The sequence below is a fragment of the Haliaeetus albicilla genome, chromosome 13, assembly GCF_947461875.1.
Source record: "Haliaeetus albicilla chromosome 13, bHalAlb1.1, whole genome shotgun sequence".
Classification (NCBI taxonomy): domain Eukaryota; kingdom Metazoa; phylum Chordata; class Aves; order Accipitriformes; family Accipitridae; genus Haliaeetus; species Haliaeetus albicilla.
In genome coordinates, this window is record NC_091495.1 from 42,759,426 (window position 1) to 42,786,857 (window position 27,432).

The 27,432-nt window shown below is 59.6% G+C and overlaps 2 protein-coding genes and 1 long non-coding RNA gene across 5 annotated transcripts; 2 read left to right on the plus strand and 1 right to left on the minus strand.

Moving 5' to 3' along the window:
- The first annotated feature begins 631 nt into the window (after positions 1-631).
- Positions 632-12,951, plus strand: MXD1 (MAX dimerization protein 1). 2 transcript variants are annotated; one of them, XM_069801223.1, is made up of 6 exons: positions 638-793; positions 895-988; positions 5,337-5,366; positions 7,975-8,089; positions 8,967-9,126; positions 9,214-12,951. In XM_069801223.1, the coding sequence occupies exons 1-6, from the start codon at positions 721-723 to the stop codon at positions 9,402-9,404; spliced, it is 663 nt and encodes a 220-aa protein (XP_069657324.1). In that variant the 5' UTR covers positions 638-720; the 3' UTR covers positions 9,405-12,951. The 2 variants fall into 2 exon arrangements, with proteins under 2 accessions (XP_069657323.1, XP_069657324.1); XM_069801222.1 differs by having other exon boundaries at positions 632-793; positions 8,967-12,951.
- Positions 12,952-16,401: 3,450 nt separating this feature from the next.
- Positions 16,402-16,958, plus strand: LOC138688747 (uncharacterized). Its single transcript, XR_011327603.1, has 2 exons — positions 16,402-16,451; positions 16,648-16,958. It is a non-coding gene; the product is annotated as an uncharacterized lncRNA (long non-coding RNA).
- Positions 16,959-23,162: 6,204 nt separating this feature from the next.
- Positions 23,163-24,876, minus strand: LOC138688746 (small ribosomal subunit protein uS3m-like). 2 transcript variants are annotated; one of them, XM_069801225.1, is made up of 4 exons: positions 24,827-24,876; positions 24,169-24,237; positions 23,984-24,095; positions 23,163-23,503 (listed from the first exon to the last, which is right to left on the minus strand). In XM_069801225.1, the coding sequence occupies exons 1-4, from the start codon at positions 24,857-24,859 to the stop codon at positions 23,220-23,222; spliced, it is 498 nt and encodes a 165-aa protein (XP_069657326.1). In that variant the 5' UTR covers positions 24,860-24,876; the 3' UTR covers positions 23,163-23,219. The 2 variants fall into 2 exon arrangements, with proteins under 2 accessions (XP_069657326.1, XP_069657325.1); XM_069801224.1 differs by having other exon boundaries at positions 24,169-24,282; positions 24,827-24,874.
- Positions 24,877-27,432: the final 2,556 nt, after the last annotated feature.

Consider the following 27,432-nt stretch of genomic DNA (forward strand, 5'->3'; position numbering starts at 1 on the left):
TAATTAACTTCTTTTGCTAATTAATGCCCGGCTTAGCCTGTTGAGGGAGGGGGGGGGAGGCTGAGGGAAGCCCTGGGCTCAAAAATGGAGGTGCTGGGGGGGGCCTGGTTCTTCCTCCCCCCCCCCCCCCCCGTTATCAGTTTGGGGAGGAAGCGGGGCTGGGGGGGGTCCCCCCTTGTCGCCTGCTGTCTGGGGGGGGGGGCGGGTACCCCGGGGAGGGGGAATTGGGAGGTCTCTAGCCTGGGGGTCGGGCCCTGAGCCCTGCTTGGAGGTTCCCTGCCCCGGGGGGGAGGGGGGGCTCCTTCCTCGGGAGGGGGGTGTCCTCGCTCCGCCCTGCCGGCCCCACGTTGCCAGTTGGAGCCGACGCCCCGCCCCCTTTTCCGCTTCCCGTCCCGCTATTGGTTGCCCGGGCAGGAAGTGAGTCAGGGCGAAAGGTGTGGCCGGGGCGTTCCGCCCAATGGGGCGAGGCGGTTGGGAAGGGGGGGGCCTGGCCGACGGCTGGGGTGGGCGGGGCACCGCGCGGGGGGGGGAAAGGGGGTGTGTGAGGGCGGACCAACGGCGGGAGGGCGTGGCGCTCTCGCCCAATGACGGCGAGCGCGGCGGCGGGCGCCGCCCAATGAGCGGCGGCGGGGGGCGGGGCGGCCGGGCGAGGCGGACAGACGGCCCCCCCCAACAACAACCGCCGCTCCCGGCCCGGCCCGGCCCTCACAGCACGGCGAGATGGCGGCCGGCGGCGGCCTCAACATCCAGATGCTGCTGGAGGCGGCCGAGTACCTGGAACGGCGGGAGAGAGGTGCCGGTTACACCCCCCCCCGGGCCTGCTCTTCCCCCCCAATCCCCTTCCCCTCAGCCGGGCCCGGCGGTAACGGGCTGTCCCCGGTTGTGTCTCCGCAGAAGCCGAGCACGGTTACGCCTCGCTGCTGCCCGGTAAGCACGGGGAGGCCCTGCGACGACGCGCCAAGGCCAGGAAGAATGGCGGAGGCAGCAGGTAACGGCCGGTACCGGGCGGGGGTTTGGGGGGGGGGGGGGGTGTCTGCCCGGGGCCCGGCACCGAGAGCTGGGGGGGGATCGCGGACAGACAGACCCACACACACACCGAGGCCTGGCAGGGCCGGGCCCGGCCGTTGCGGGGTGCTGGGATCCGGTAGGGTCAGGGGAGGGGAGGTGTCCCGGTAAGGGCCCCCTGTCACGGGGGGAGTGGGGCAGGGCTGGCGGGGGGGGGAACCCTCCGGTCACCGGGTGCTTGGGATATGGTACGGTGCTGCTGTCGCAAGGTGTCTGGCCAGGCTGGGTGGGGGACGGGGACCCTCCTGTCATGGGGGGTGCCCAGATCCGGTAAGGTCCCGCTGTCACGGGGCGTGTGGCCGGGACCCTCCGGTCACCGGGTGCCCGGATCCAGTAAGGTCCCCCTGTCACGGGGCGTGTGGCCGGGACCCTCCGGTCACCGGGTGCCCGGATCCAGTAAGGTCCCGCTGTCACGGGGCGTGTGGCCGGGACCCTCCGGTCACCGGGTGCCCGGATCCAGTAAGGTCCCGCTGTCACGGGGCGTGTGGCCGGGACCCTCTGGTCACCGGGTGCCCGGATCCAGTAAGGTCCCGCTGTCACGGGGCGTGTGGCAGGGCTGGGGGGGACCCTCCCGTCACCGGGTGCTCAGCCCCGATCCTGCTGTCACGGCACACCCGCCAGCCCCAAGGTCCTCCACCACCACCCTGCCACCCCTTTCCCCTTCACACTTCCATCAAGAGATTCCCATCGGCACCGCCTGCCCCCAAATTCGGATCGACGAGCGCCAACCGTGCCGGGGCCGGTGTCTGTTCGGAACATCCCAGCGAGACGTGAGGGGAAACCTCATGTCTTGGGCAAACTTGGGTACGGAATGTGCAATCGTTTGACGTGGCGGATGGGTTTGCTGAAGGGAATGTGGAAGTTGAGCTTTTGATTTCAGGCATGCGCCACCCAAACTCGGGAAGTGAAACCACTCTCAGTCCATCAGGATTCTCTGTAAAGAAAGCAAAATTTTTCTAATACGCTTTTGGCTGAGGGCAGAGTTTTGTTTGATGCTTAAATTAAATCACCTAGTCCTGCTTTCCTTTGAAAAAAAGGAAATTCCTTAATTATCCTCCCCGAAATCCATCCAGAGCCTCAAAGCAGGTTACTCCTCACTGATGTTAAATACACAGCCCGTTCTCGGGAATTCTAAAACGCCTTTTGTCCGAGTTGAAGTCGGCTCCAAGCAGCTGCGTTGTTTTGCAGGAGCGAGTCCCACCTGCCCGGGGTTTGTTATTTTTTTCGGGGAGTACTTAATTATGCCTCCCAGGCCCGTGGATTAATTGCTTAACGCTCCCCGTGTCTTGTTTGATTTGCTCCCTCTTCTGTTTTGTACAACAGAAACGGCCACCTTGGAGCTGGCGCTTGTGTCACGGTGCAAACCGGAGTCGCCGTGCTGACTTCTTTCTTTCCAGCACCCATCATGGTTCGTTCAGTCGCTTTAATAACATTAAAATCACTTGGGTCATCATTGAGGTGAAATCAGCTGACTTTCGGGAGGGCTGGCTCCGGCACCAGGACGTGCACGTCCAGCCCTTCGAAACGGCTACGAGGGAAACTTAGTCGGGCAGAGAGCGAAGCCTGAGCAGGTTCATCCCGACACGTCACCAGCAGCCGATCGCTTCCTTTCTCACTGGCCTATTTTAGGCTGTTTGCCCAGGGAGGAGCAACGCGGCGATGTCACCAGATATGTCACATTTTCCTGGTTGGGAGCAAACTCATCTGCATGACGCAGTGACAGCTGACCTTTGATATCTTGCCGTAACAACAAATAATGCCCGGAACGCCCCAAGATTTTTGTTCGTACCCTGAATCCTGGTGTCTCCCCGAGCTGGGGTGTTTCCGTCTCCCTCCCACATGGGGGTTTTAGGGCCATCGGGCTCCTCCCATTGAAGGAGCAGAAGGCAGGTGACGTCTCCCGGTCCTGTCCCAAGCAGGCTCCCAGTGAATTTGTTGGTGTTTGTTGCTCCTGCACACACTCTGAATTTCCTTTTCGGCAGATTTGGAGCTTGTTCTTCACTTCAGGTGAATCAGGACAGCAGAACAAAGGTCTGTGTTGTATTAAAAAGGGAATGGGTAGCTGCAGTGCGTGTCGTTACCTCCTTCTGTGTTATGGTCTGTAGAAGAAAAGACCGGGTTTCGAAGGCAACGCTGGCAATCAGCTGAAGTTTTGGGGCTGACAGGCGAGGTTTGAGTTAGTGGGAGGCGCGATCAGCGGCTCCCTGGGCATGAAGGCGCTGAGAGAGGGGTCTGGGGGCACACGGCGAAGCAGTCTGCCAGCCCCAGGGTGAAGCTGCGGTTCCCTCTGGTTCCCTGTCCCCTTTCATTTTATCTAAAATTAAAGTCCATCAACTAAGGAACCTTTTTCTAAATATTAGCGATTGTGGATACAACCAAAAAAAAAAATCCATGCTAAGAAGGATTTTGAAACAAAGGCGTGGACGAGGGGATGAATTTGTTATTAATAAAAGCATAGTGGTGGTGGGAGCCTTCATCTCTGCCAGTACTGATGCTCAAAAAGGATTTGGCTTATTTATGATCGAGGGTAGAACTCGGGCTCGCTGCAGTTCGTCACCTCGCGTGAGGTTTGCAAGTGCTGTAGCGAAGGCCTCGGTGTAAAATGCGGGACTTTTATCCAGAAAAAAGTTTAATGGAGAGATCCCACAGGAGCCAAAGACCCAAGTCCTTCCTGGCTGTTTGCAGATGCTCTGCTTGGGAGAACTCGCCATTCCCCTGCATGTCGTGATAACGCCTGTCTGTTTAAGTGAGGAACGTCTCCACTGGAATCAAACGTTTTTGGACTTCTGCAATCGCCTGCGAGCGGGACACTGGCCTTTGGGAATGGATTGCTTCAACCAGCCCCACCGCAAAGCAAACAAAAGGAGCCAGGCTAAGGTGAATCTCATCAGAAAGACGGGAGGAGGGCCGCAATGGTGATCTGTCGCAAAATGCTGCTGGCGAAGCGAAGAAGACCCCGGCGAGTGTCTTCGACCGGTGTGTCGGTGGCATCCCTTGTTTATCCTTTGGCGTCAGGGCCTGGGGGAAACCGGTGCTCCCAGAGCCGATGGGGGCTTCCAGGTAGGCGTCCTTATCTGAACAGCCTGTGGGTTTTCCACGTCTTTTAAGTTTTCAGGCAAGTAACAATGTTTGTCCTAAATTAGAGTAGTTGGCCTCTCGAGCTTTTAAGGAGAGTATGGGCTCTTCCCCCCAGAGCGTCGGTCCTGGTGACATGGGCAGTGCAGCCTCGTGTAGCTGTCCCAGGTTTCAACGGAGAGAAAAGTAGTAGTAGCTTGTGTTTTCGGCCTTTTCTTAGCTTTGTCGAAATTAGGAGCTTCAGGGGAATTTGTAAATGGACTCAACGCCTGCCTGGGGTTCAACATCACGTTTGCCATCTCTCGTTCGGAGGTGCGAAGCCCTTGTTGGATGTGGGGAATCTTTTCTTTACACGTCATCTTCCTGACAGCTCGCCCCAGTTTTGCCGAGAGACGACTGGCTGAACAGCGGAGACTGGCATGAATGTCATTGAGACTTTGGGGGCTCCCGGTTGCCATCTTGTATGTCCGGCGTGTCCTGAGCTGGTTTGGGGATTGTGGCATGACACGTGACTGCTCGGATGCTGCGCAGCCTTCGAAAAGCAGCGTGCTTTCCCCAAAGGTGGCACCAAGCACTCGAGCTGTCGGCTCCTGTCTCTTCAGTATCTTGCAGATACTCCTCTTGCTTTTTCTGCCCTTCTTGTGCAAGAAGTCTTTAAAAAGCTGCTTTAAAAAGCAGCTCTCCAGGGCACCTGCGCTGTCCGAAAACCCACTTTCTTTCCGATAGAGGCTCGGTTGCAGGTTTGCATTGAGATAGAGCAACTTTCCTCCCCCTGCTCAGAGATCAGCCCTTCTGCTCTGAGCGTGCGGTGGCTCTCGGGGCTGCCGCCGCTTCCCCTTCTCCACCACGAGCCCGGGGAGCATTCGCTTTTGGATGGCGTGCGCTGACTGGCGTCATGGCACTGATACAGCTGCTTCTTCCGAGTGCTCGTTCTAAAACTTGACCCTCTCCACATTAAAATCCCACCTTACGGTTTTACTGGTCCTTTTATTGCCATTTATCCGGCAATTTCTCTGTTGCACCAGACCATCTGCGTCCCTTCTGCCATTTTCACCGTCCCCAGGGTAACAGGCAGCTCTGAAAGCCCCCGAGGTTTGCAGCTTTTCCGGGGAGCATTTACTAATGCCACGTGTTAAGCCTAATTGCGGTGTACCTAGTCAGACAGAGGAGTTAATAACTTATTCTTTCTTTTTCAGGTCGACACACAACGAGATGGAAAAGAACAGGTGAGTGGTGGAGGCTTTTTAGGAGCCGGGTTTGGGTGAATTGCTGCTTTTCCAGGGGTTGAGAACTGGGGTCAGGGAGCCGAGGCGGCGTTGAGATGGGGAGCAGGAGGGAAGGGATGGGACGGCTGGATAAAGTGGCTGCCGAGGAGGTGCCTGACGTTGCTCGGACTTGAAGCTTTCCCTGTCCTTGGCTGCTGGAGCAGCTGTGCAATGAGAAGGTGGGAATGATATTTATCTCCTCTGCCAGCGCCCGGTTCGTTGGTGAAATCCCAAGCAGCGTGCCTCCCTTCATCCTACCTCTCGACTTGCTAGCAAGAAGGGTTTCAAGCCCTCTGCTAATTCCCAGGAGCAATCCCGTGCCGATGGGATGGCCGTCATCCTCTGCTCACCCGCAGTCGGCATGTAGGTACGTGGCCGGAGCCGTGCCTCCATGTAACTGTGATTATTTGTGACAGACCGGTGTGGTCTTTGTCGTCCAGCTGAAAGATGGCTTTGTGTCCTTGATACGCTGCTCTTTTTCTCGGCGTGGCTTGGACGCAGCTCAGATCTTGCCGTGTCTTGCTGCAAGTGCAGGATTGGTGTGAACTCGGTCGGTTTGATTCTTAAGAGGCAGAACTGCCCGTGTCCCAGGTGCCATGAGTTAGAAAAGGCCAGGGATGTTTATTTCTCATTTGAAAAGACTGAGAAAATGAGCATCTGATTACTTCAGGCTCGCCTTGCGTCCCTCTCGCCTTGTTTAAACCAAAGCCATGTCGAAATCTCGTTGGTAACATTGCACCAGCGAGCGCAGTAAATGCTCCGTCTTTTCCGCCCCTTCGAAGAGGCTGGAGAAATGAGCTTCTCTCTGGACAGAGATTAAGCGCCCCTTCTTCCTTCGCTCCTCGTTAGAGATACCTTAATCCCATGCTGTGGCAGTCAAGCCGGTGAATCTTGGCCTCGGCCAAAGTTTGCTGCTTTCCCCCCCTGGCACGAGGAACAGCTTGGCTTGATACGGGGAGGGAGAGCGATGGGAAGACAGATACCTCACAGAGCGTGAGGACAAGCGCAATGAAACGAGCTGATGGGCTTGGAAGGTGTTTTGCCCAGGAACTGAATCCTTTGAGGGTTTTTTTCTTTTATTATTATGAGCCAGTGGGATTTCGGGGGGTTTTTAAGCACAATGGCAGTTTCGGCTGGGTGAACCGTGGCAGAAATGCGCTTTTATAGATGCTGTGCCTCTAACTTCGAAGCGGAAGCCCCAGTTTTGACTCCGGTGTTGGCGTTGTGTAATCCAGAAAGTTGCTCGGTGCTGGCCGAGCGGGGCGGGTTGCTGCTGCGCTCCCCCCTGTGTAACTTCTGCTAGGCGGGGCAGGCTGTTTTTTTCCATTCGTTGTTTTTCTGGTGTGAACGGCCAGGGTGACAAGGCTTTTTTTTTTTTTTTTTACCAGAGGTAGCTGAGGATTTCAATTTTGCTGCCGCAGCCCTTGTGAGGCTGGGCTAGCTCCTTATCCGCAGGTAGATCTCGCAGTTAAATCACTTGTAAGCCGGCACGGCACGGTCGGACAGGTCTGCACCGCTCCGGGCAGCTCTTCCTCCCCCTCCTCAAGAATATAATCTTTGCAAAGGCTCATCTTCGAGCCTGTCAGTGTTTGGGATTTACCCAAAGAGTAAAGACCACACGTTTTGTTTGTTTTGTAATTGAGAAGGTACTTTGTGTAGGCAAATGCCTGTTTACGCCTAGCGCGCCCAAAACAAGATAGGCAGGTACTTGCAAAATCCCAATTTGCAGCTGCCTGTGTCGATCGGGTATTTCAAAGGCAGGTGTTGCAACCGATGCCCAAGAATGTGACCTAAATCTTGGGGTTGGAGTGCCAAACACGAGGGAAATGGATCCATGCTGGGAGCATCTCAGTTATCGACAGGTAAAGGGACTTCCTCGAGCAGCCAGAGTTTCCCTCAGCAGTGGTGTGCAAGTAGTAAAGCATTAGCCTATGTATTAATGCAGACAAAATCTGGGTGTAACACAGGGAGAGAGGGGTTCCTGCCAGGCTCCTGTGCCAGGACAGCTGAGGAGCATGGTGCTGCTCGGGGCTGATGTTCCCTTGGGGACCCGGTTTTGTTTTGACCGGAGTTGCGTGTGCCAAGGAGGTGGATCCGAAACTGGCCCGTTCCTACTAAAAATAGGGAAAGGAAGTGTTCCCAAGGGACACGCTGGGTTTACAGCTGCGTGGTGTCAGCCCGGATGGCTTCAGCTGTCGGTGGAGCAAGGCGGTGGCTGAACAGCATCCCTGTGGTGAAGCTTTTTAGTAGGAGAAAGACCAAAATCGGATACCCTCGCCCAAAAAGTCGAGGTCTTTGGCAGCTCCTCGCCAAGCAAGCATCCCGACAGCCCGAAAGGTGCCAACAGGGTTTTGTCAGTGGGGTCAGCCGAAGCTGGAGTCAGGGTTTTCAGAGATGTTCTTTTGTCTGGCTGCAGTTCTCTCCCAATGCATGGAAGCCGGCAGAGGGTGGGAAGGCATCTGGTTTGACTTGGCTTCCAACCACTCTGATTATCTGCTCTCACAGGGCTGAAATGCTGCTTGGGAAGCGGGTACCTGAACGCTCAGCGTGTTGTGTGATCTTCTTACAGGCGTGCCCATCTGCGGTTGTGTTTGGAGAAGCTGAAGGGGCTGGTACCCCTCGGACCCGAAGCCAGCAGACACACCACGCTGAGTTTACTAACGAAGGCTAAATTGCACATCAAGGTGAGCGTGGGCTCGTTCGGTGCCGCTGAACCCACCTGCTGCAGGAGACGCAGTAAGTCGGGCTCCATCGCCATCGGGTGGGTACCGAGCTCGGCTTCGAGAGCAGCACTGGCACACGGGGCACAGGGGCTTCGTGGTGTCTGAATCCTTGAGCGGGGTGAAGGCAACGGCCGGGTCGGGACGTTGGTTTGGGAATACCAACGGAGGTTAATGCTGTCGCGGGTCAGTATTGCCCTTCTTGCACTTGGCGCGGCGAGTCCGTGCGATTCTCCTTATCGATGGGCTCGTAGAGGGTAGCCGCGCTGCTTTTCTGCGTTGTACCCTACACCGCAGCAATGCCCAGAGGCCTTGGAGATGAGACTGGCTGCAGGATTGGAGGACAGTTGCTTTTTTCCTTTCTTTTCTAGAGTATTTTCCACTTCGCTCTTTGTCCTTCAGACTTTGACTCAACAGGGCTTTCCTCGCTGGGTGTATTTAAAGCTTCACGAGCCGAGAGATAACTGGGGGAACGCTGGCATCGGGCTGCATTCAACTCCCTGATTATCAAAGGCTGGGGAAATATATAAATAGCTGCTCATATAAATGGTTTGGAGGGGGAAGCGTCCTCTATGTGCCTTCTCCGGCAGCCTCGGGCCAGGTCCGGAACTCTCCATTCCTGGGCCAGATGCCGCACCCTGCTTTGATGTCCCTCGGCTTGCGGGAGGATAAAGTTGTGTCCATACAACTCACGTGCTCGACGTCCTGAGCGTGTTGAAGGCGGGGAGCCCCTTGGTAGTTGGTAGCAGTCATGTTTAGAGGGCTCGGGTAGCGAAAGCGATGTTTCACGCGTGGCTGGAGGCTGGGGAGCTCAGGGTGCCTTCTCTCTCATCCTCTGCAGAAGCTTGAAGACTATGACAGGAAAGCCGTACACCAAATAGACCAGCTGCAGCGGGAGCAGCGGCACCTGAAAAGGCAGCTGGAGAAGCTGGGGATAGAGAGGATAAGGATGGACAGTATCGGCTCCACTGTTTCTTCGGAGCGCTCCGACTCGGATAGAGGTGAGACCCCCGCGCTCGGGGCAGAGCGGGGCCGGCTGGTGAGAGGTCTGGCCTGTCGCGTTGTAACACTAACCGTTCCTCTTGCAGAAGAGATAGACGTGGACGTGGAGAGCACGGACGACCTTCCCGCGGACCTTGACTGGAGCAGCAGCAGCAGCCCGAGCGACTCGGACGAAAGAGGGAGCCTGCAGAGCGTCTGTAGCGATGAGGGCTATTCCAGCTCTGGTGTGAAGAGGTTGAAGTTGCAGAGCAATCGCAAGCCTTCTCTCGGTCTATAAGAAGCAACTCCCTTAGCTGTTTCACCCGTCGCTCTTTCCCTTTTGGATCTCGTTAGGTAGCACACCGGACTGTCCCACCATTCTCTTGCACGTAAGAAAATCTTAACGTACCGCCGACCGAAATGAAGCTGAGCTTTGCCCAAGTCCCAAAACACCATGTCGGGCTGCGGGTGGGAAGCTGCTCCCCAGAGCGCCCTTCCGCTCGCATCTGCCGGCTTCTCTTCCCGCCTGGAAACTCTTCTCTGCGAGACCGTACATTCCAGCCACATTTTGAAGTGCCCGAGAATATTGCAGCAGTAACAGCAACCTCAAAAGCCCTCCCGTGGGTTTTTTGGCTTGCTGTCACCGCCCAGTATTCTGGCTCTACTCCGCATTTGCCTGGGAACATCACATACCCGATAGTCGGCGGCAGGGCCCAAATGTAGAGTTTTTGGGTGAGGATCTGAAGGCGAAGCCAGCCTCTAGCATAGTTTAGATCCGGGAGAGAGTGGAGGCAAGTCAGCGATCGGCACACGGAGTGTTTCAGCCGCGTCGCATCTCGGAATTGCACTGCGAGCCACCGGCACGTTAGTCGGAGGGCTCCTCTCCGCCGACTCTAAATATTCAGGGTAGTAGCGCAGCCATATGCACCCCAGCCCAGCCCTGCCATCTTCCCAGAGCAGGAGCCTTACTGGCAGGGGGAATGCCGTTCGGGGGGGGGGGCTGTGGGGCTCGGCAGCCATCGTCCCCCCTCTCGCAGAGCTTCAGGTCGGGCGCCTTCAGTCTGGGAAGTTTTCTGTCCTACCTAAAACCAAACGGTCCCCGTCCCCGTCCCGTGTGACATCCCACCTCCTGCGTCACAGCTGCACATCGCTGTTCTAGGCGAGCGCTCCTGGAATTTCCTTTTCACGCTTCTTGTCTCGGGGACAATTTTTTTCTACCTCGGAGAGATGAACAAAGATTATCTCCATCCCTTTAGCACAAAAAACAAAGATGATGCCTCATCTGTTTTACAGAAGCGATGCCCGGCCCTGTTCAAATCCATCGCGCAACAGTTTAGCAATAAGCCGACGGTGAGCGGGAGCGGGGCAGCCTCTGGCCGTCGGCGCCCGAGGGGACCCCACGGATCTCAGCGGCACGTCCGAAGCACTTCTCTGCCCGGTGGGGATCTTTTCAGGCACTCAAACGGGCTCGCGAAGGATTTCGGTCGCCGCCTTAGGGACACAAACCCGAACACGCCAAGAAAGGGCCAGAGCCCTTCCCATCGCCCTGACAGCAGGGCAGGGCGGGGTTCTCACCTGAGAGCAGACGGAAATGTACAGAAAACACGCGAGCTATAAATAGTATTTATTCATTTTTCTATGAAACCGATGTACTGGAGATAACATTCTTACGACTTTCTGCTTTTATAGATGTTCTGGAATCTTTGATATGTAGAGATCTGCTAAGGGAGACGTTTCTTTTCCCCTTGAACTCATCGAAGGTCTTTTCCACCCCCTCAGCAAACCTCCCGCTCGATCCCCATCGCTCGATCCCCTACCCTGACCAGCTCCCCCCGGGCACCCGGCAAGGCCCTGGCATCCGGCGAGGAGCCGCTTCGCTCTTCAAGGGCTTTTCTTAGCGGTGGGAGACAAAACCAGGCGTCCCCCCGTGCCTGCAGTCTGTACAAATCCCTTCGGAAAACACGGTCGCCAAGACGTCGCTACTGCAAAGTGCGAGCGAATGAACAATGTAAAACTCAATTTCTTTTTTCTTTTTGTTTCGTTTTTTTTTTGTTGTTGTTTTTTGTTTGTTTTTTTTTAACATCCCTAAATCGATTTTTGGATCATTTGAAGTCTTTGAGAAGTGAGAGGATGGGAGACGGGGTAGCGGATTGCTAAAATCTCCGAAGTTTCAGCTCTTTTTGTGCATGTTAGGTTTTAAAAGAGAGAAAATCAAAACCACAAGGGATTTTTTATTTTAAAACAGCCAGAATTTTCCGATGTCCAACAGATTCACACTGACCCGCGGCTTGAATGCCATTAGCATTGGTACGCCTGAGTCCCGGCAGCCAGCCTTCAGCGTGCAACCTCAAAAACTCTACGCTTTCAAAAAGAGGAAAAAAGAGCAAAAAGATGAAAAGCACAGAGAAAAAGGAAGTGGAATATCAGCACTTTGAGGCCGGTGGCTCTGGTAGCCGTTTGCCGAGAGCCCTCCCTCTCCCTCTTCCAGAAACCGCCTCGGGAATCCCGTTGAAGCCACGGATCTTTCTACCTTTGAGCAGGGAAGGGTGTTGGGAAAGCACCGTTGGGGTTAAATGGGAGATAGAAAACAGTTGACTTTTGGATGTCACTTAGACCAAGTCTTAAGGTTTCGATTCGGCATAAATTATTATTTTTTTCAGTGTTGTGCCTTTTTGAGTTACTTCTGTTAGTGAAACGCTGCATGGGGGTTGCTTCCCCCCCCCCCCCCTTTTTCTTTCTGTCCCGAACTAATAATTGTCGGACCTTTGCACTGTTGGGATGTGCTCCTCTCCAGCCTGAGGGCGAAGAGAAACGGGAACCCTACAAAATGATGCACTAACCTGGAACGAGGCTGGAAATCCGGTGGTTGATTCCTGGCGAGTGGCCGGGACCATTTGCGGCGACTTTTGGTCTCTCCAGGTCCCCCCTTCGTCAGCTGAGGCGCCCAGCGGCTGTGCCAGCCTTTTCCTGGAATTCACTGATCCACCAGCATTCCTAAGAAATAAGCTGCAGGAAGGACATTTTTGTAGATTGTGATTAAAAAAAGGGGGCGGGAGGAGCCGCTCGCGCACCCCGCGTTTACGACAGATCGTTGCACAGATGGGCGTGAGTCGAAAACACGCTTTTTTGGGTTGGTTTTCTTCTTTTTCCTTGTGGAAGGCAGATCCCGAACCGCCGTCCTGGGTGGCAAGAGATGGCACCCACCTCCAGGCAGAGAACGGGAAGCTGCCGGCAACGGAGCTCTATCCAAAACGTGCTGGAGCTGATTGCCGCCCCGGCGCTTTGCTCCCCGACTTTTCCCCCCGTGTAGCAATAGGTTCAGGCATCGCCTGCCTTTGCTTGCTCCCCGGGAAGCGTTGCATCCTCTCTCTGCCATGGCACCAGCCGAAAGCCACGAGCTTTGTTTCATCCTTTTAATTTATCCGGCATAGCGGCACATGAGCCGTCCGAAAACATCTGAGCCAGAACCATCTGGGCATTGGTTTGGGGGGGTGGGGGGTGTGGCATCTTTTAATTGCGCTTTTCCATCTTTTCTTTTCCTCTCGTTTCTTCTTTTTGCTTCCCAAGAAGAGAACCCGCTCCGGCATCGGCTTTATTTTGGGCAGTCGAGAGCCGGGGAGCGGCAGATGGGAGAATATGAGTTCTGTTTCCAGCTGTTCGGTTCCTGCTGTAAATACCACGTTGTCATTCTGAATCCTGTGTCAAGACCATCTAATGGTGCTTTTTATTACAGTTAGCACACGCATTTTTAGAAAGTATGTGTTTTAGAAGACCTTTGCTGTGTATATGGATACTTCTGTATTGTTCAACTGTTAGAAAATAAATTATTTCATTACGAAAGAGAAGCGTGTGCCTCGAGAAGTGAGCGGGAGGCTCCCAGGGATGTCACTCAGAGGGGAGACGCCAGCGGGGGTGATCTGGACCCCCCGGGAAGGCAGAGCCCGGCGGCGCTGGCACCTCGTTGGCATTGCTTCTATTTGAAGGGGGGGCCACCTCCATCCCATCCTTCCCTGTCCCATGGCCCGAGCCCCATTTTTGGCACCTGATGGGGCAGAACTTCGCTGCCGGGAGGGGTCCAGGGCCCCCCAGCCTCCCAATGGAGGGGGTTTGCCCCACAGTCGAGGGTCCCTGGGCAGGTCGAGCTCTGGTTTTGGGTGCGGGTGCCCCTGAGCTGGGGGGGGGCCCCATCCTGTCCCTGGCCGCAGCCCCTGATGCCATGGCAGCTGCTCGCCTTGCAAATGGTGCCGGACAGGCATGGCCAGCACTGACCCGTGTCAGGGCTCAGCACCCCCCCGAATCCATCCCCTCACGGTTGTCCTGGATCTGGCCACAGCTCCTCTGCGGAGCGGTGCGGTTTGCAGGCAGCCATGGGCAGGCTCCGTCCACCGCCGCATCCTGCACCATCCACCGGCACCCCCCGTACTCGCCCTTCTTCCCGCGGGCAGCGTCCTCCATCTGCACCCGCCGACTCCAGGCAGCAGTTCGCATCCTGCGGCCTTCCTGGTGCATCCTGCCCTCAGCAGCCGGCATCCTGCAGCCAGCATCCGGCAGCTGGCACCCACATGTGGCATCCTGCATCCCCCATCCTGCGTCCCGCATCCTCCGTCCCGCATCCTCCATCCCACATCTCCCATCCTGCAGCCTCCATCCCTCATCCTGCATCCCCCATCCCGCCGTGCCCCTGGCCACCCTGTCCTGCACAGTGCCAGGGGCTGCTCCCAGGAAGGGCCCCCCAGCCCCGCCGTGCTGTGGGGGAGATGGGGGCTGCCGACCTTGCTAGGGGTCCCCAGCGCCAGGACGTGGCTTTCCTGGGATGGCGATGGGCCATCCGTGGGGGGGAGATGAGGGGACAAAGAGCAAACACACACACAGCCCCCCCACCCTGGGAAGGGTGCCTGGGTGCAGGGCTGGGTGCTAATGAGACCAGCTGTGCTAACGATGCAATGACTCACAGCTGCTGGGGGCTGGGCCCCCCCCAGCACAGCTGTGTCCCATTGGGGGCCTGGGCAGGGCCCAATCCGGCGGCCTTTTAAACCCCTGTGGGGGCTGCTGGGAGCTACGGGGAGGCATTTGAAGAGAGCTGCCTTTGAGGGGATCCCATCCTGTGTGGGTGCTGGCTTGGAGAGCTGCTGGGGGGGGGCACAGCACCAGTGGGTGCCCTTGCCCCCCAGGTGAGTTTGTGGGGTGCTGTGTCTCCATCCTGCTGTGAGCAGGGGGTGTCCTGGTCGCTGGGTGCCCTCCAGCCCTGGCTGTTAGTTTAAGCCCCCCCTTTCAAGCCTGGACTGCCCTTGGTGTGATACCCCTCTGCCTGGGGGTTCCCGGGTTGTTGCAGCCCTCAGCTCTGCCCCCTCCCGTGGTGGGTGCAGGGAGGCTCGGGGCACCCAGGATGTGTGAATTTTTTATTTTTGCAGGTGCTTGTGTTGGCGGAGAAGCGGAGCCGGGGGCTCGGATCAGGATGTTTATCTGCAGGTGGGTGCTGCGCCTCCCCCCCCCCAGCCCTGTTGTGGGGCCGAGGGGAAGGTGAGTGGGGGGCTTCGGGGGGGTCGCTGGGCTGGAGTTTGATGTCTTTGTGCCTGCGTGCTCTCTTCTCTTGCAGGTGGAGCTCGGAGCTCGGCCGCCGGGCTCAGCCCCGGATGAGCGAACCCCGGGGGTTCCGTGCCCCGGCAGAGTCGGTTTGTGGAGCCGCTCCGCCGCGGGTGCGGGGGGCCCTTCGTCTTGTCCCCCAGGCAGCAGGTGACGCCTGGGGGGGCTTGGCCCTGTCTTTGGAGCGTGTGCGGGGGGGTCCCGGGCGGCCCCCCCAGCACGCGGCGGCCCCGCGTGTTTGTCTTTCAGCCTCGCGGGTGCGTGTCCTCGGCTCTGCTGGAGGAGGGATGGATGAAGTGCGGGGTAAGGTGCCTCTGGTTCTGCTGGCCCTGGCTGGGGTGTCGGTGACCGTGCCCTGGGGGGCTGTGTGTTCCCCGGGGGGGTGCTGGGGCGCACAGCCCCAGGGGGTGCTGTCTTTTTTTTGTCTTCCAGGACGTGGTGCGGCTCCCGCAGCTGAGGAGCGGGCGGTGGGCTCCGCAAGGTGGGGAGACCCGGGTAAGGACCCTCGGAGCCCCTGGGGGGGGTGGCGGTTGGGCGTTCTCTCCCTCCCCTCTTTCCCAGGGGTGGCTGGAGCCCCGCCGTTCTGTGCCCCCCCTTGCCTAGGTGTTGGCCGAAGCCCCCCTTCAAGGCTGGGCCGCCCTCGGTGTGACCCCCCCCGCCTGGGGGTTCCCGGGTTGTTGCAGCCCCCAGCTCTGCCCCCTCCCGTGGCGGGCGCAGGGAGGCTCGGGGCACCCGCGCCGCGTGAATGTTTTATTTTTCGCAGGCGGTCGCGTCGGCGGAGAAGCAGCGCTGCGGAGTTGGCCCGGGCGTTCGGGTGGGTGCCGGTCCCCCCCGGGGGCTCAGGGGAAGGCGATGGCGGTGAGGGGGGGGAGCTCCAGCGCCGGCTCGGCGGCGGCGGGGGGGCGGCGGTCGGCGCCGGGCTGGGGACCGCCGTGGTGGCCGTACTGGAACTTGATGCGGAGCTCGCCGATGCGGGACTGTGGGAGGATGTTTGGGATCCACTCGATGATGAAGGGGGTGGGCTCCTTCTGCGTGGGGGAGGTGTTTCCTGGGGGGGGGGGGAAGAAGAGAGAGTGGGCTGAGGGTCCTCTGCCCTTGAGGTTGTTGTTTGCCGGTTTTTGTGTGTGTTGACTGCGGTTTGTTGTGGGTGCTGTGGTGTTGGGGGGGGGGGAAAGGAAGAGAGTCGGGTGTATTTGTTCGGGGGGTTTTCCCCCGTCGTGGTGGGGGCCCCTCTGCGTTGCTGGACCTATCTCAAGTGTTTGAGATTATTTAAAAAAAATTTTTTTTTTTTGGTGGGGGAGGGAGGGCGGGCATGCACTGGGGGCTGATGTGTGACTGGGGGCCCCTCCCTGCGGGGGAGGACCCCTCCCTGCGGGGCTCCTCCCTGCGTGGGGGCCCCTCCCCCAGGGGGAGGACCCCCCTCTGCTGGGAGGGGGGTCTGAGGGGGGGCCCCTTTGGGCTTTGGGGCCCCTCCTTTGGGCTTTGGGGCCCCCCTGGGTGGGGGGGACCCCCCTCTTGCTGGGACCCCCCCAGTCCCAGGCATGGAGGAAGAATGCAGCACTTAAAAGAGCTGCTAGCAGAGGAGGGGGGTGGGCCTGTGCTCTCTGCTATAGCTCTGCAGGTGTCTTGCTGCTCCAGGCTTCTGGCAGGAGGCTTGGGCTGTTGCTCCCACACTGGGGGGGAAGTCTTCTTGGGGGGCTGGTGGGATCCACTGGGCCAGGGCACCTCAGACTGGGGCTGCCTGGCTGGGCTAGGGGGGGGTGTTCCCCCCCCCCAAGCTGAGCTGGGAGCTGAGCTGGGAGCTGAGCTGGGAGCTGAGCTGGGAGCTGAGCTGGGAGCTGAGCTGGGAGCTGAGCTGGGAGCTGAGCTGGGAGCTGAGCTGGGAGCTGAGCTGGGAGCTGAGCTGGGAGCTGAGCTGGGAGCTGAGCTGGGAGCTGAGCTGGGAGCTGAGCTGGGAGCTGAGCTGGGAGCTGAGCTGGGAGCTGAGCTTGCTTCACTTACCCACTTTGAGGAAGGTCTTGAGCTCCAGGGGCTGGATGGCTGGCTGCTTCTCCACATGATGGTTTCTGCCTTGGAGCACCTGAAGAGCTTGTAGGTCCTGTCCTGGTTCTGGATGAAGCTGTTAAGGGTTGGCTGGGGGGCTGCCTCCCCCCCTTACCTTGGGTGTATCAAAGATCATTTTGACCTGTAGGATGTTGGTGATGTGCCATGTGGACTTGGAGAAGGTGCCCAGGAGAAGAGTGTCCTTGTGGACAAAAGCTGTGGGGAAGGAAAGGGCAGTGAAGGGGGGGTGTGGCTCACTGAAACCTGGGGTGCTTTGTTTTCACCCTGTTCTTCTCCCCCTTTTTCTTTGGCCTCCTTAGCTGCAGGCTGGAGAGCTATTTATCTCCCTTGTCTGAGTATCTGGCTTTGTCCTTGCCTGTGGGCTCTTTTCCAGGGCTCTGTTAAGCCAGAGCTGCTAATAAAGTGAATCTTAGCTGGTCCTGGGCTTGAGAGAAGTGCTTTGTCTCTGTTCATGCTGATGTTCAGCTGGGGATAGATGGGGGTACAAATGGTGCTGGTGGTCCTAAGGCCTTGCTGCAGTGGAGGCAGCAACTTGTGCTCCTGCGGTGCTGACACGATGCACTTCACTTAACTTTGCAGCTAGCCCTGAGCGTGCGCTGAAGTCTGGCTTCATAGTCTATGCTAGCGTAGGAGAGAGGAGCAAGGACATGTGCCAGTATGGAGGGCTGTGTGGTCCCCTTGGTTCAAAGGCAGTGCTTAGGGAACAAAGTCTCAGCTTTGTCCTAATGCTGCTGGGGCTGGCTTTATTCCTCCAGCCTAGACTTGTGCTCATGCTAAGCTAAATGGTGAGAAAGCCACTGCCCACGGCTGGGCACTGAGCCTGTGGGCTTAGGCTGGAGCTTGTCACCATTTCCCTGTGTAGCAGAGGCTGTGTGTCCCACTTGGCTCATGTCCTCTGCCCTGGGGCTTGCTTGTCTAGCTCCTGTATTTCCTACTCAGCTACAGGGAGAGGAAAAGGAGAGTTAGTTAGGAATCTTTTTCTTGCTGCTGCTGTTCCCCCCGCAAAGTGGCCTGCCTTCACCTGTGTGCCAAGGGCTGTCTGTGTCCAAGCCTGCTCCTTTCAACTGCAGGAGAGTGGGGCACACTCTGCTGTGTGCTTCTGGGGAGTGAGACCTGCTGCTGCAGTGTGTCAGAGAGCCCAAGGGTTGTGGAACAGCAGCAGCTCCGGCTTGCCTCTATTAGCAGAAATGTGAGGGCAGGTGGAAGGTGCTGCAGATATTCAGAACTCCAGCTGGCTGCAAGAGGACTGGCAGCAGTTTATCAGCTTCACAGTAAAATATTTTCTTGTACTCAGAGTCTGGTGCTTTATTCCCTGTCCTTTGCCTCTTGTCCCCTCTGTGGGCTCTGCTGAGCAGAGCCTGGGCCTATCACCTCTATTCCCCCTACTAGATAGAGCAAAACAGCACCAGCTTTCTATACCATGACACCTCCCCACACACTGTGCTGCAGGTGATGCAGCCCTGGCTCACACACTAGAGCTGTTTGTTGGTCCCTCCATCACCCTGTACTGGACCCCTGTTCCAGTGTGTCCCTGTCTGCCTTGTTCTGGGGGGTGCAGTGGGGGGGCTGAGCCCCTTGAGACTTTCAGTCACTGTTTGCTAAGGTGGGGTGATGCTGCTGGAGGGGCTATGAGACAGCACTGTCACTGCCTGCAAGAGCCATTTAGGTTGGAAAAGACCCTTAAGATCGTCAAGTCCAACAGGGGCTGGAGCACAACAGCCCCCAGCTCTCGGCCATCACCACCAGAGAGGCCAGTGCACTTGCACACTGACTGTGCTTAATGATACCTTGCAGGGACAGCTGCTGGCTAGCAGGACCTGTGCTTTTTTCTTATGTGACACATTTATATTGCTCTTATGTTGCCTGGAAAGAGCTATTCCCCTTCAGGCATTTTCTGGGGTCCTTCTCCACAGGGGAGCCCGTGCAGTCCATCCCCAATAAGGACTTTTACAGCCCTAATACAAACTACCACCTCTGTCTGGAGGAGGGACCAGAGACATGCCCCGCTGCCTGCACACGCCCCCCCCCCCATTGCTTGCTGGGGCAGCAGAGGGATGCAGGTGACAGTAGCCCCCCCACTCCCAGGTATTACAGGCACAAGCCATCACCCATACACCCGTGTATGTACACGAGGAGCATCTCAGCCCTGCCCTTCAGGGTACATAGGGGGACAGCAGGGCGCTCTGGCAAGCTGCATTACCAGCACTTCAAACTTCACACCACATCAGGCATCTCACCTTACTTTACCTCCTCTGCACAACCCCAGGCAGTTTGAATTCAAGCATCAATAAGCTCTTAGGGAAATTCTCCCTTCCAAGGGATAAACAGCAGCACCAGGCTGCTGATAAGCACTAAGCCCACATTCAGGAAACAAATCAAAGTAGATGGAAATGTCCCAGGGCAAAATAACACTTGCTCCAAGCCAGGCAGAGTGCCCACCTCCCTTGGGGCTGACAGTTACTTAATGCTGCCAAGAGCTTAATGATAGAGGTGGGGAGGGGAGCCCAAAGGCTCTCCCGAGGTGGTCCCCAAAGCCTTACCCTCAGACTGGGGATGGATGGGTTGGTTGGGTGATGCTGGCCAGCCAGTCCTGGAAGGAAGGAAAGAGTCACGTGCAGCTCATTCAGCAGCTGGGTACAGCCTGCAAGAGAAAGGGAAGGGAAATCGGAATCCACATCGGCACACAAGTGAAGATGCACACACAGCCAGACAGGCAGGAGAAACAACCGAGACTGGGACCATCCCTGTCCCGCACCAGCTGCCCCATGGCTGCATCTCCAGCCCAGCATTCCCCATTTTATCTGCACAAGTTTCCCAGCAGTGGCCTCTGCTAAACAGCACTCAGGACCACAAACCAAACTGCCTGTCCACCAGCTCAAGGGCTCCAGTGCCGCTGCCTTGGCACCTCACTCCCAGGGCTTAGAAAAGCAGGACTGCTTTAACTGCAGCCATCTGGTTTTAAAACCCCCATCTACTCTCAGCAAGAGCTGCCGCCTCGGCACCATGGTACAATGACACCATCTCTTTGACTGCCACCATCCCCAGGAGTGGGACCTGACGTCCTCACTCCCCCGAGAGCACTGACATGCTCACTGGGGAGCACGGAGGCATTTGCAGGAGTCAAACGAGCCATCGCAGGCTGTGGGGCAAGATGAATGCGTTCTATCTCAGGGCAGCGGGGTGGGAAAGGAAAAAAAAAAAAAAAAAAAGGGAGAGAGATTTGTACACTTTCTAGGCCAAAACTAAAGCTAAGAGGAAACAAAGCACTAAATAAAGGCTCCTACCCTGGCACAGACCACTACCAGCACAGAGAGCAGCTTTCTCTAAAGGGCTCTGGGAAAACTCACAGGTTTTCATGGCACTGGACTGACCCTTCCCTTTCCAAACATCATATATAAACACAAACATCACATATAAACACATACAAACACGCAGACATCAGAGACGACAGTTATTACGTTTGTGCCCGCAACTATCTCCCCAAGGCAGCCAGGGTGACTCAAGTTCCCATCGCCTTCCCAGCTGGCACGCTCCCCAGACTCTGGACAGAGCTTCCAAGCAGGGATTTCTCCTAAACCCACAGCTGCTCTGGCCATGACAAGTCCCCCCCACCAGCAGCTCTGAATATTAAGAGCTGCTACAAACACTAGCAGTGGCAAAAAAAGCAACAGAAACCAGCTCATGGCTTTGCCTGGTCTTCACCACCTATGTTTTATCCAGAAGGGCTCTTAATTGCCTTAGGAGAGCTTTAATATAACACCTGCCCACTCAGGGGTGCGACAGAGGAATCGCCTCTCTCACCAGAGGTCTTCCACCTTAACACCACTAACAATCACGAAAGACCCGCTTGGACTCGGGGCAGGAGCATGCCGGCACCCAGAGCCTCTCCCAAAGCTCCCACCGGGCACTGGACGCAGCACACGGCCAGCTGCAAGTCTGGCAGATCACGGTGGGGCTGCGCCTCCTGCGGTCGTGCCAGCCGGGCAATGGCTTTTGGCTTCAGCTCACGTCCCCCTATCCCACATCCCCCCTGTCCCACGTTCCCCCAGCCTACCCCATAGATTCGGGACCACCAACCAACTGTGGGACCACGATACCTCAGAAGAACAAGCCTCCATCCTTAAAAGCAGCTCAGCCACATGCAGCTGCACTGCAGGGCCATGGGGGTCTCTTGTCCCCCTCCCCACTCCAGTGCTTGCCCCCCCCCCCGAGACCCCCCAGCACACCTCAAAGGTCCTCAGAACCCCCAAAGCACTCCCAGCCCCACAGACAGGTTTTTTGGGTGGGACATTGAGGCAAATGGTGATTTTAATCCACTCCTATCACCCCAGTCACTCCCATTAGGACAGATTTTTTCACCTTTGAGTACCTGAAGGCAGGGTGAGATGATCTGGGGAGACACAGGGAGCACCCCACTCTGCTCCCACACACCAAGAACCAGAAGCAGCCCAGGAGGGATCACCCCCCTCCACAACTCTCTGCTTGTCGAGGGAGAGGGCAGGAAATTAAGCCCCAGCTAACGAAGCACCAACAGGCAGCAGGTGTGAAGGCAGCACAGGCAGAGCAAGGCAGCTGCTGGGAACGAGCCGGTGGCATCAGCTTGACATGGGCCCCCAACACCCATGGGGTCCCCCCTCTGCTTCGCCCACAACCCCCCCCCCATCCCAGGGTCGCAGGCAAGGGGATCATCCGGCAAAGGTGCAGACAAAGGGGAAGGGGCGAAGGCAGCTCCAGCCACCATCGTCACCATCAGTGTGGTCCTCGTGGACACCATGGCCCTGCTGGGACGTCCCCTACAACACCATGGTCCCTTATTGACCTCATCACGGTGCAGGGCATGTGGGGTGGCTTTGGGGATACAGGAGGTGGCAGGAGATGGGATGCACAGCATGACGTGGGGACAGAGCAGCCTGGGGCGTGCAGGGTGGCACAGGGCACTGGGACACGCAGGGTGCACAAGCACAGGATGGGCGCCCACCAGCCATGCCCAGCCATGGGCCCCCCCCACCCCGTGGCAGCCTGGAGGAGCACCCATGGGTGCCCCTGGGTGACAGCCCGTCCCCGCAGGCCATGGGCATCTCAGTGGAGTTCATGTCCCACATCACCTGCACCTTCGCCCACGGCACCAAGCCCGAGTGGGTGGAACAAGCCACCGAGGCCACCGTCAACATGGGCAGCAAGGTGGGTGGGCACTGGATGGGGGGCTGACGGCCGCACGGACCCCCTTCCCTCCCCGGGGACAGGAGGGACAGGGTGACCCGGCTGTCGCTGACCCCGTCCTGGGCGCAGGTTGTGGCCAGGGTGGCCATGACCTACCTGCCTGGCATCGCAGTGCTGGCCTTCACCAAGGCACCGCTCATTCAGATCTTCTTCCGCCTCATCTGGTGGGGCTGGCCCACGGCCTCATCTTCCTCCCTGTCCTCCTCAGCTACATGGATAGGACCCCCCTGCCCCCCCTGGGGACGGTGCCCTGTCCCTGATGTTCCCCCCAGGAGGATGATGGCAGCCTTCCGCTGTCCCCTATTGTCCTCACAGAGACCCAGCGCACAGGTGCTGGTGGGGGACACGACGGCGGACACGGAGGGGGACATGGCAGCTGGCGCAGACCAGGGTGTGGGGCTGGCCCTCAGCAACGCCTGCTTTGAGGACAAGGACAAGGAGAAGGACAAGGCCATGACCCCCAGGCAGGGCTGAGCCCCGCTGCCCCTCACCGCCCCCTCCTGCTGCCACTTTTTCTACTGCTGTCGTATTTAAACTGGTTTTCTCAGATTTGGGACTGGGTTTAACTGGGATGGCCAGGGAGGGGCAGGGGCACCTCTATATAGAAACCACATCTTGGCTCTGAAGCGTCACGGGGTCTGTGCAGGGACGGGGACACAGGACCAGGACATGTGGGGCTCATGGGCACCAGGGTGATGGGGACATATGGGGCGCGAGGGCATGGCAGGGATGGAGCCTTGTGGGGCACACAGGCATCACAGGGACATGGACATGTGGGGCACATGGGCACCCCAAGGCTGGGACTGTGGGGGGCACAGGAGACAAGGACATGTGGGGCACGTGGGCATGGCAGCGATGGGGCCACATGGGGCACGAGGGCATCACCGGGCCGTGTGGGGCACAATGGGCATCATGGGGACAGCGACATGTGGGGCACATGGGCACTATTGGGAGAGGGACACGGGGGGCACGTGGACATTGTGGGGACAGGGACACGGGGGGCACACAGGCAGCACAGCGCTGGGGCTGTGGGGGGCACGTGCGCACTATCGGGACAGGGACACGGGGGGCACACGGGCACCGCAGGGACGGGGCCATTCGGGGCACAGGGGCGTCGCGGGGCCAGGCCCACCCCACGGCGATGGGGTGCCCCCCCCCAACCCCTTCGAGACCCACAGGCGAGGCAGGGTGAGCACAAACCCCTGCTTTATTCACCACCACCACCGTGGGGGGGCACCGCCGGACGCTAGAGGTACTTGTAGACCACCTTGCCGGGCACTGTCTGCAGCTCCAGGCGCACGGGGCACTTGTAGAAGTGGGAGAGTAGGGTCTCGGCGTAGCCCACCAGAAAGTAGAGCTTGGCAGGTGGCAGACCCCGCGCCAGCACCAGGCAGACCACCAGCAGGTTGGCGCGGCGCTTCAGCACGACCTCGTCTGCCAGGACGCCGGGGAAGGTGCCATAGAAGAATCGGCGCAGGAAGGCGTCCTCCACCGCCCGCTCCGCTGCGCCTGGCTCCTCGGCCAGGTTACCTGCGGGCACAGAGACGGTTGGTGCCAGCACTGACACGCCTCGCCGGGTCACACTGGCCACACCATCACCGTGTGCCCGCCCCGCACATCACTGGCCCCGCCACGGCCATGTGCCCCACACGTCCCCGTCCCCACGATGACCGTGTGTCCCATCCCCACGATACCCGTGTGCTCCACGTGCTCCTGCCCGCACGATGCCCATGTGCCCCACACGTCCCTGTTCCCACGCAGTCCCGTGGCCCATCCCCACAGATGCCCTCGTGCCCCACGTGCCCCTGTCCCCACCCCCCGTGATGCCCATGTGCCCCACATATCCCTACCTCCGCAATACCCGTGTGCCCCACACATCCCCGTCCCCACAACACCCCATCCCCGCGATGCCCGCGGGCCCCCCGTGCCCCACACGCCCCCGTCCCCGCCGCCCCATCCCGGTCCCCCCTGTCCCCGGGGTGTGGCGGGGTGGGATGTGGGGTGACCCACCGGTGTGCAGGGAGAGCCAGCCCTTGCGGTGGGCGATGTAGTGGGGGGCGTGCGCCTGCTCGTAGGTCACCGGCTTGTCCCCTTTGCCCACGCGCACGCGCGCCGCCCGTGTCTGTGGGGATGGCGGCATCAGAAGCGGGGGGACCCGGCAGGGGAGGCGGGGAGGGGGCACCCCCAGGGCTTACCTTGAGGCAGGCGGGGGTGGTGTGGAGGTGGCGGGGGCCCTCGGGGATGGGGCGGATGCGGGGCACTGCCTGGTGAGGTGACAGGGGTAAGGGACAGCGGGCACCCCACAGCGGCTGGGGGGGGGGGATGTCTGGCCCTGCCTGGGCCCCCGTGCCCCCAAGGGCCAGTGTCCCCAGTGTCCCCCATGCGACCCCCTGGCCGCTGTCCCTAGAGCGGAGCCACCATTGCCAGAGTCCCCCCGACACGGTATCCCTGTAGCCTCCTGTGACCAGTGCCCCCCAAACCTGGCGTCCCCCCATCCCCAGCGTCCCCCACACCCAGTGTCCCCCAGGCCTACGCCCAATGTCCCCAGTGCCCCCCATACCAGGTGGCCCCATATCCAGTGTCCTGGTGCCCTCCACACCCAGTGTGCCCCAAGCCTGGCGTCCCCTATGCCCAGTGTCCCCCCACAGCCAGTGTCCCCCATATCCAGTGTCCACAGAGCCCCCCACAGCCGCTGTCCCCAGGGTCTCCCATACCCGGTGTCCCCTATGCCCAGTGTCCCCGGTGTCCCCCCCACAGCCGGTGTCCCCAGAGCCCCCCACAGCCCATACCCCCGGGCCTGGAGCCCCCGGTGCCCCCCCCCCGGTGTCCCCCCAGCCCCGTCCCGTCCCTCACCCGCAGCGCCCGGGCAGCCGTGGGCGCCGCCATCTTGGCGCGGCGGGGCGGAGCGAAGGCGGTGGCGGCGGCGCCCCCTGGCGGCTGGAGGCCGCGGGGGAGGAATGGGGGCACTGGGGCGGGAGACTGGGGGTACTGGGGGGGTTCTGGGGGTAATGAGGGGATACTGGGGGTAATGGGGGTTACTGGGGGTACTGGGGGTAATGAGGGGGTACTGGGGGTAATGGGGGTAATGGGGTTAATGGGGGATACTGGGGGTAATGGGGGGTACTGGAGGGATACCGGGAGCACTGGGGGATACTGGGGGTAATGGAGGTTACTGGGGGTAATGGGGGGTGCTGGGGGTATATAGGGCTACTGGGAGGCACTGGGAGGATGCTGGGGGTACTGGGGAGTATACTGGGAGCACTGGGGGATACTGGGAATAGTGGGGGTACTGGGAGGTACGGGGGGCACTAGAGGTTACTGGGGGTAATGGGGGGTACTGGGGTTATTGGGGTACTGGGAGGTACTGGGGGTAATGGAGGTTACTGGAGGATACTGGGGGTTATTGGGGTACTGGGAGCACTGGGGGGATACTGGGGATAATGGGAGGTAATGGGGGATACTGGGGAAACTGGGGGTAGAGGGAGCACTGGGGAATACTGGGGATAACAGGAGGTACTGGGGGACACTGGAGGTAATGGGGGACACTGGGGTATATGGGGGACACTGGGGGTTACTGTGGGCACTGGAGGATACTGGGTGTAATGAGGGCACTAGGGGGTACTGGGGGGGATACTGGGAGCACTGAGGGATACTGGGGGTACTGGGGAATACTGGAGAAACTGAGGGTAATAGTGGTAATGGGGATACTGGGGGACGCTGGGGGACGCTGGGGGTACTGGGGTGTACTGGGAGTACTGAGACATACTGGGCAGCACGGGTGGTTCTGGGGGGGTACTGGGGGGTAACTGGGGCGCTGGGAGTATTGGGGGAATGGGAGTCTTGGAATACTGGGGGTACTGGGGTACTGGAAACACTGGGGAGAAATGAGGGCAGGGGGATACTGGGGGCACTGGGGGGGGGGGGGGGGGGCTGCATTTGTCCGGGGCCGGGGGGGTCAGGGGGTGCATGGGAGTGGCGGGGGGGGCGGTGGGACGGGTCCCCTCCCCACCGGCCGCGGCAGCATCCCCGGCTGCAGCCGGGGGGGCTCTGCCCTGTCGTCCCCCCCCCGCTTCCCCCCTCCCGCTTCCCCCCCCCAGTGCCGCAGGGGAAGGAGGGGGGGCCCTGGCTGACGGAGGTTTGTGTCTTCACGGGGGGAGCGGGGACAGGGACAGGAAAGGGGGGGCAGGGCTGGGGACAGGGACAGGGCCCCCCCGTGTGTCGTCCCCCCCCGCCGGTGGCTCTGGGGTTTGCGGTGGCCCCGAGGCTTGCCGGGAACTGGAAGGTGGCACTGCCCCGTCATGTCCCCCCACGAGCTCCCTTTGTCCCCCCACAGGTCCCCCCTTATCTTCCCCAGCCCCCCAAGTCCCCCCAGTCTCCCCCCACCTTGTCCTCCCACATCCCCCCAATCCCACCTTGTCCCCGTCCCCCCAGCCCCCCATGTCCCCCTGCTCTCTCCTTGCTCCCCCACATCCCCTGGGTCCCCATGGTGTCCCCTTGTCTCCCCCCCCCAAAGTCCCCCCAGGTCTCCACGGTGTCCCCTTGTCATCCCCCCATCCCCCCGGTCCCTGAAGTCCCTCCTCCCTCCCCCATGTCCCCCCTAGTCTCCCCCCCTTGCCCTCCCACATCCCCCCAATCCCACCTTGTCCCCCCCCAGCCCGCCCCAGCGCCCCACATCCCCCTGTGCCCTCATGTCCCCCCAGTGCCCCCATGTCCCCCTGCTCTCTCCTTGCTCCCCCCACGTCCCCTGGGTCCCCACGGTGTCCCCTTGTTGTCCCCCCCCGCTCCCCAAAGTCCCCCCAGGTCTCCACAGTGTCCCCTTGTCCCCCCCCAGAGCCCCCCACATCCCCCAAAGACCCCCAGGTCCCTCCTCCATCCCCCTTTGTCCCCCCATGTCCTCCCCACCCCAGGTCTCTCCTTGTCTCCCCATGTCCCCCCCAGTCCCCATGGTCTCGTCTTGTCCCCCCCAATGTGCCCCCAGGTCCCCAAGGACTCCCCCATTCCCCCAAGCCCCCTCGTCCCCCCCAGCCACCTGATGTCCCCCCCCAGGGCACTGCAGGGGGAAGCTCGCAGCCCCCCAGCAGTTGTGAGCGGGGGCCGCTGTTCCCGGATGTGTGCATCCCCCTGACATCCCCCCCCACCGCTGCAGCTGCTGTGGTTTTTGGGGGGGCCCCTTCCTGCCATCACCCCGGGTGTCACCCCACCCTGCGGGGATATAAAAGTCCCCCTGGGGTTTGGGGACAGGCAACCATGGCCCCGCTGCTGCTGGCCCTGCTCACCGGGGTCACTGGTGCGGAGCCCCTCCCAGGGGGACAGGGAGGGGTGGGGGGGGGGACGGACAGGGATGGGGACATGGCGGGGACAGGGGACGTGGGGCTGTGGGGGACAGGAGTGGGGACGTGGGGACATGGAGGACATGGGGACCAGGGCGATGGGGATATGGGGACAGGGATGGGGGGGAC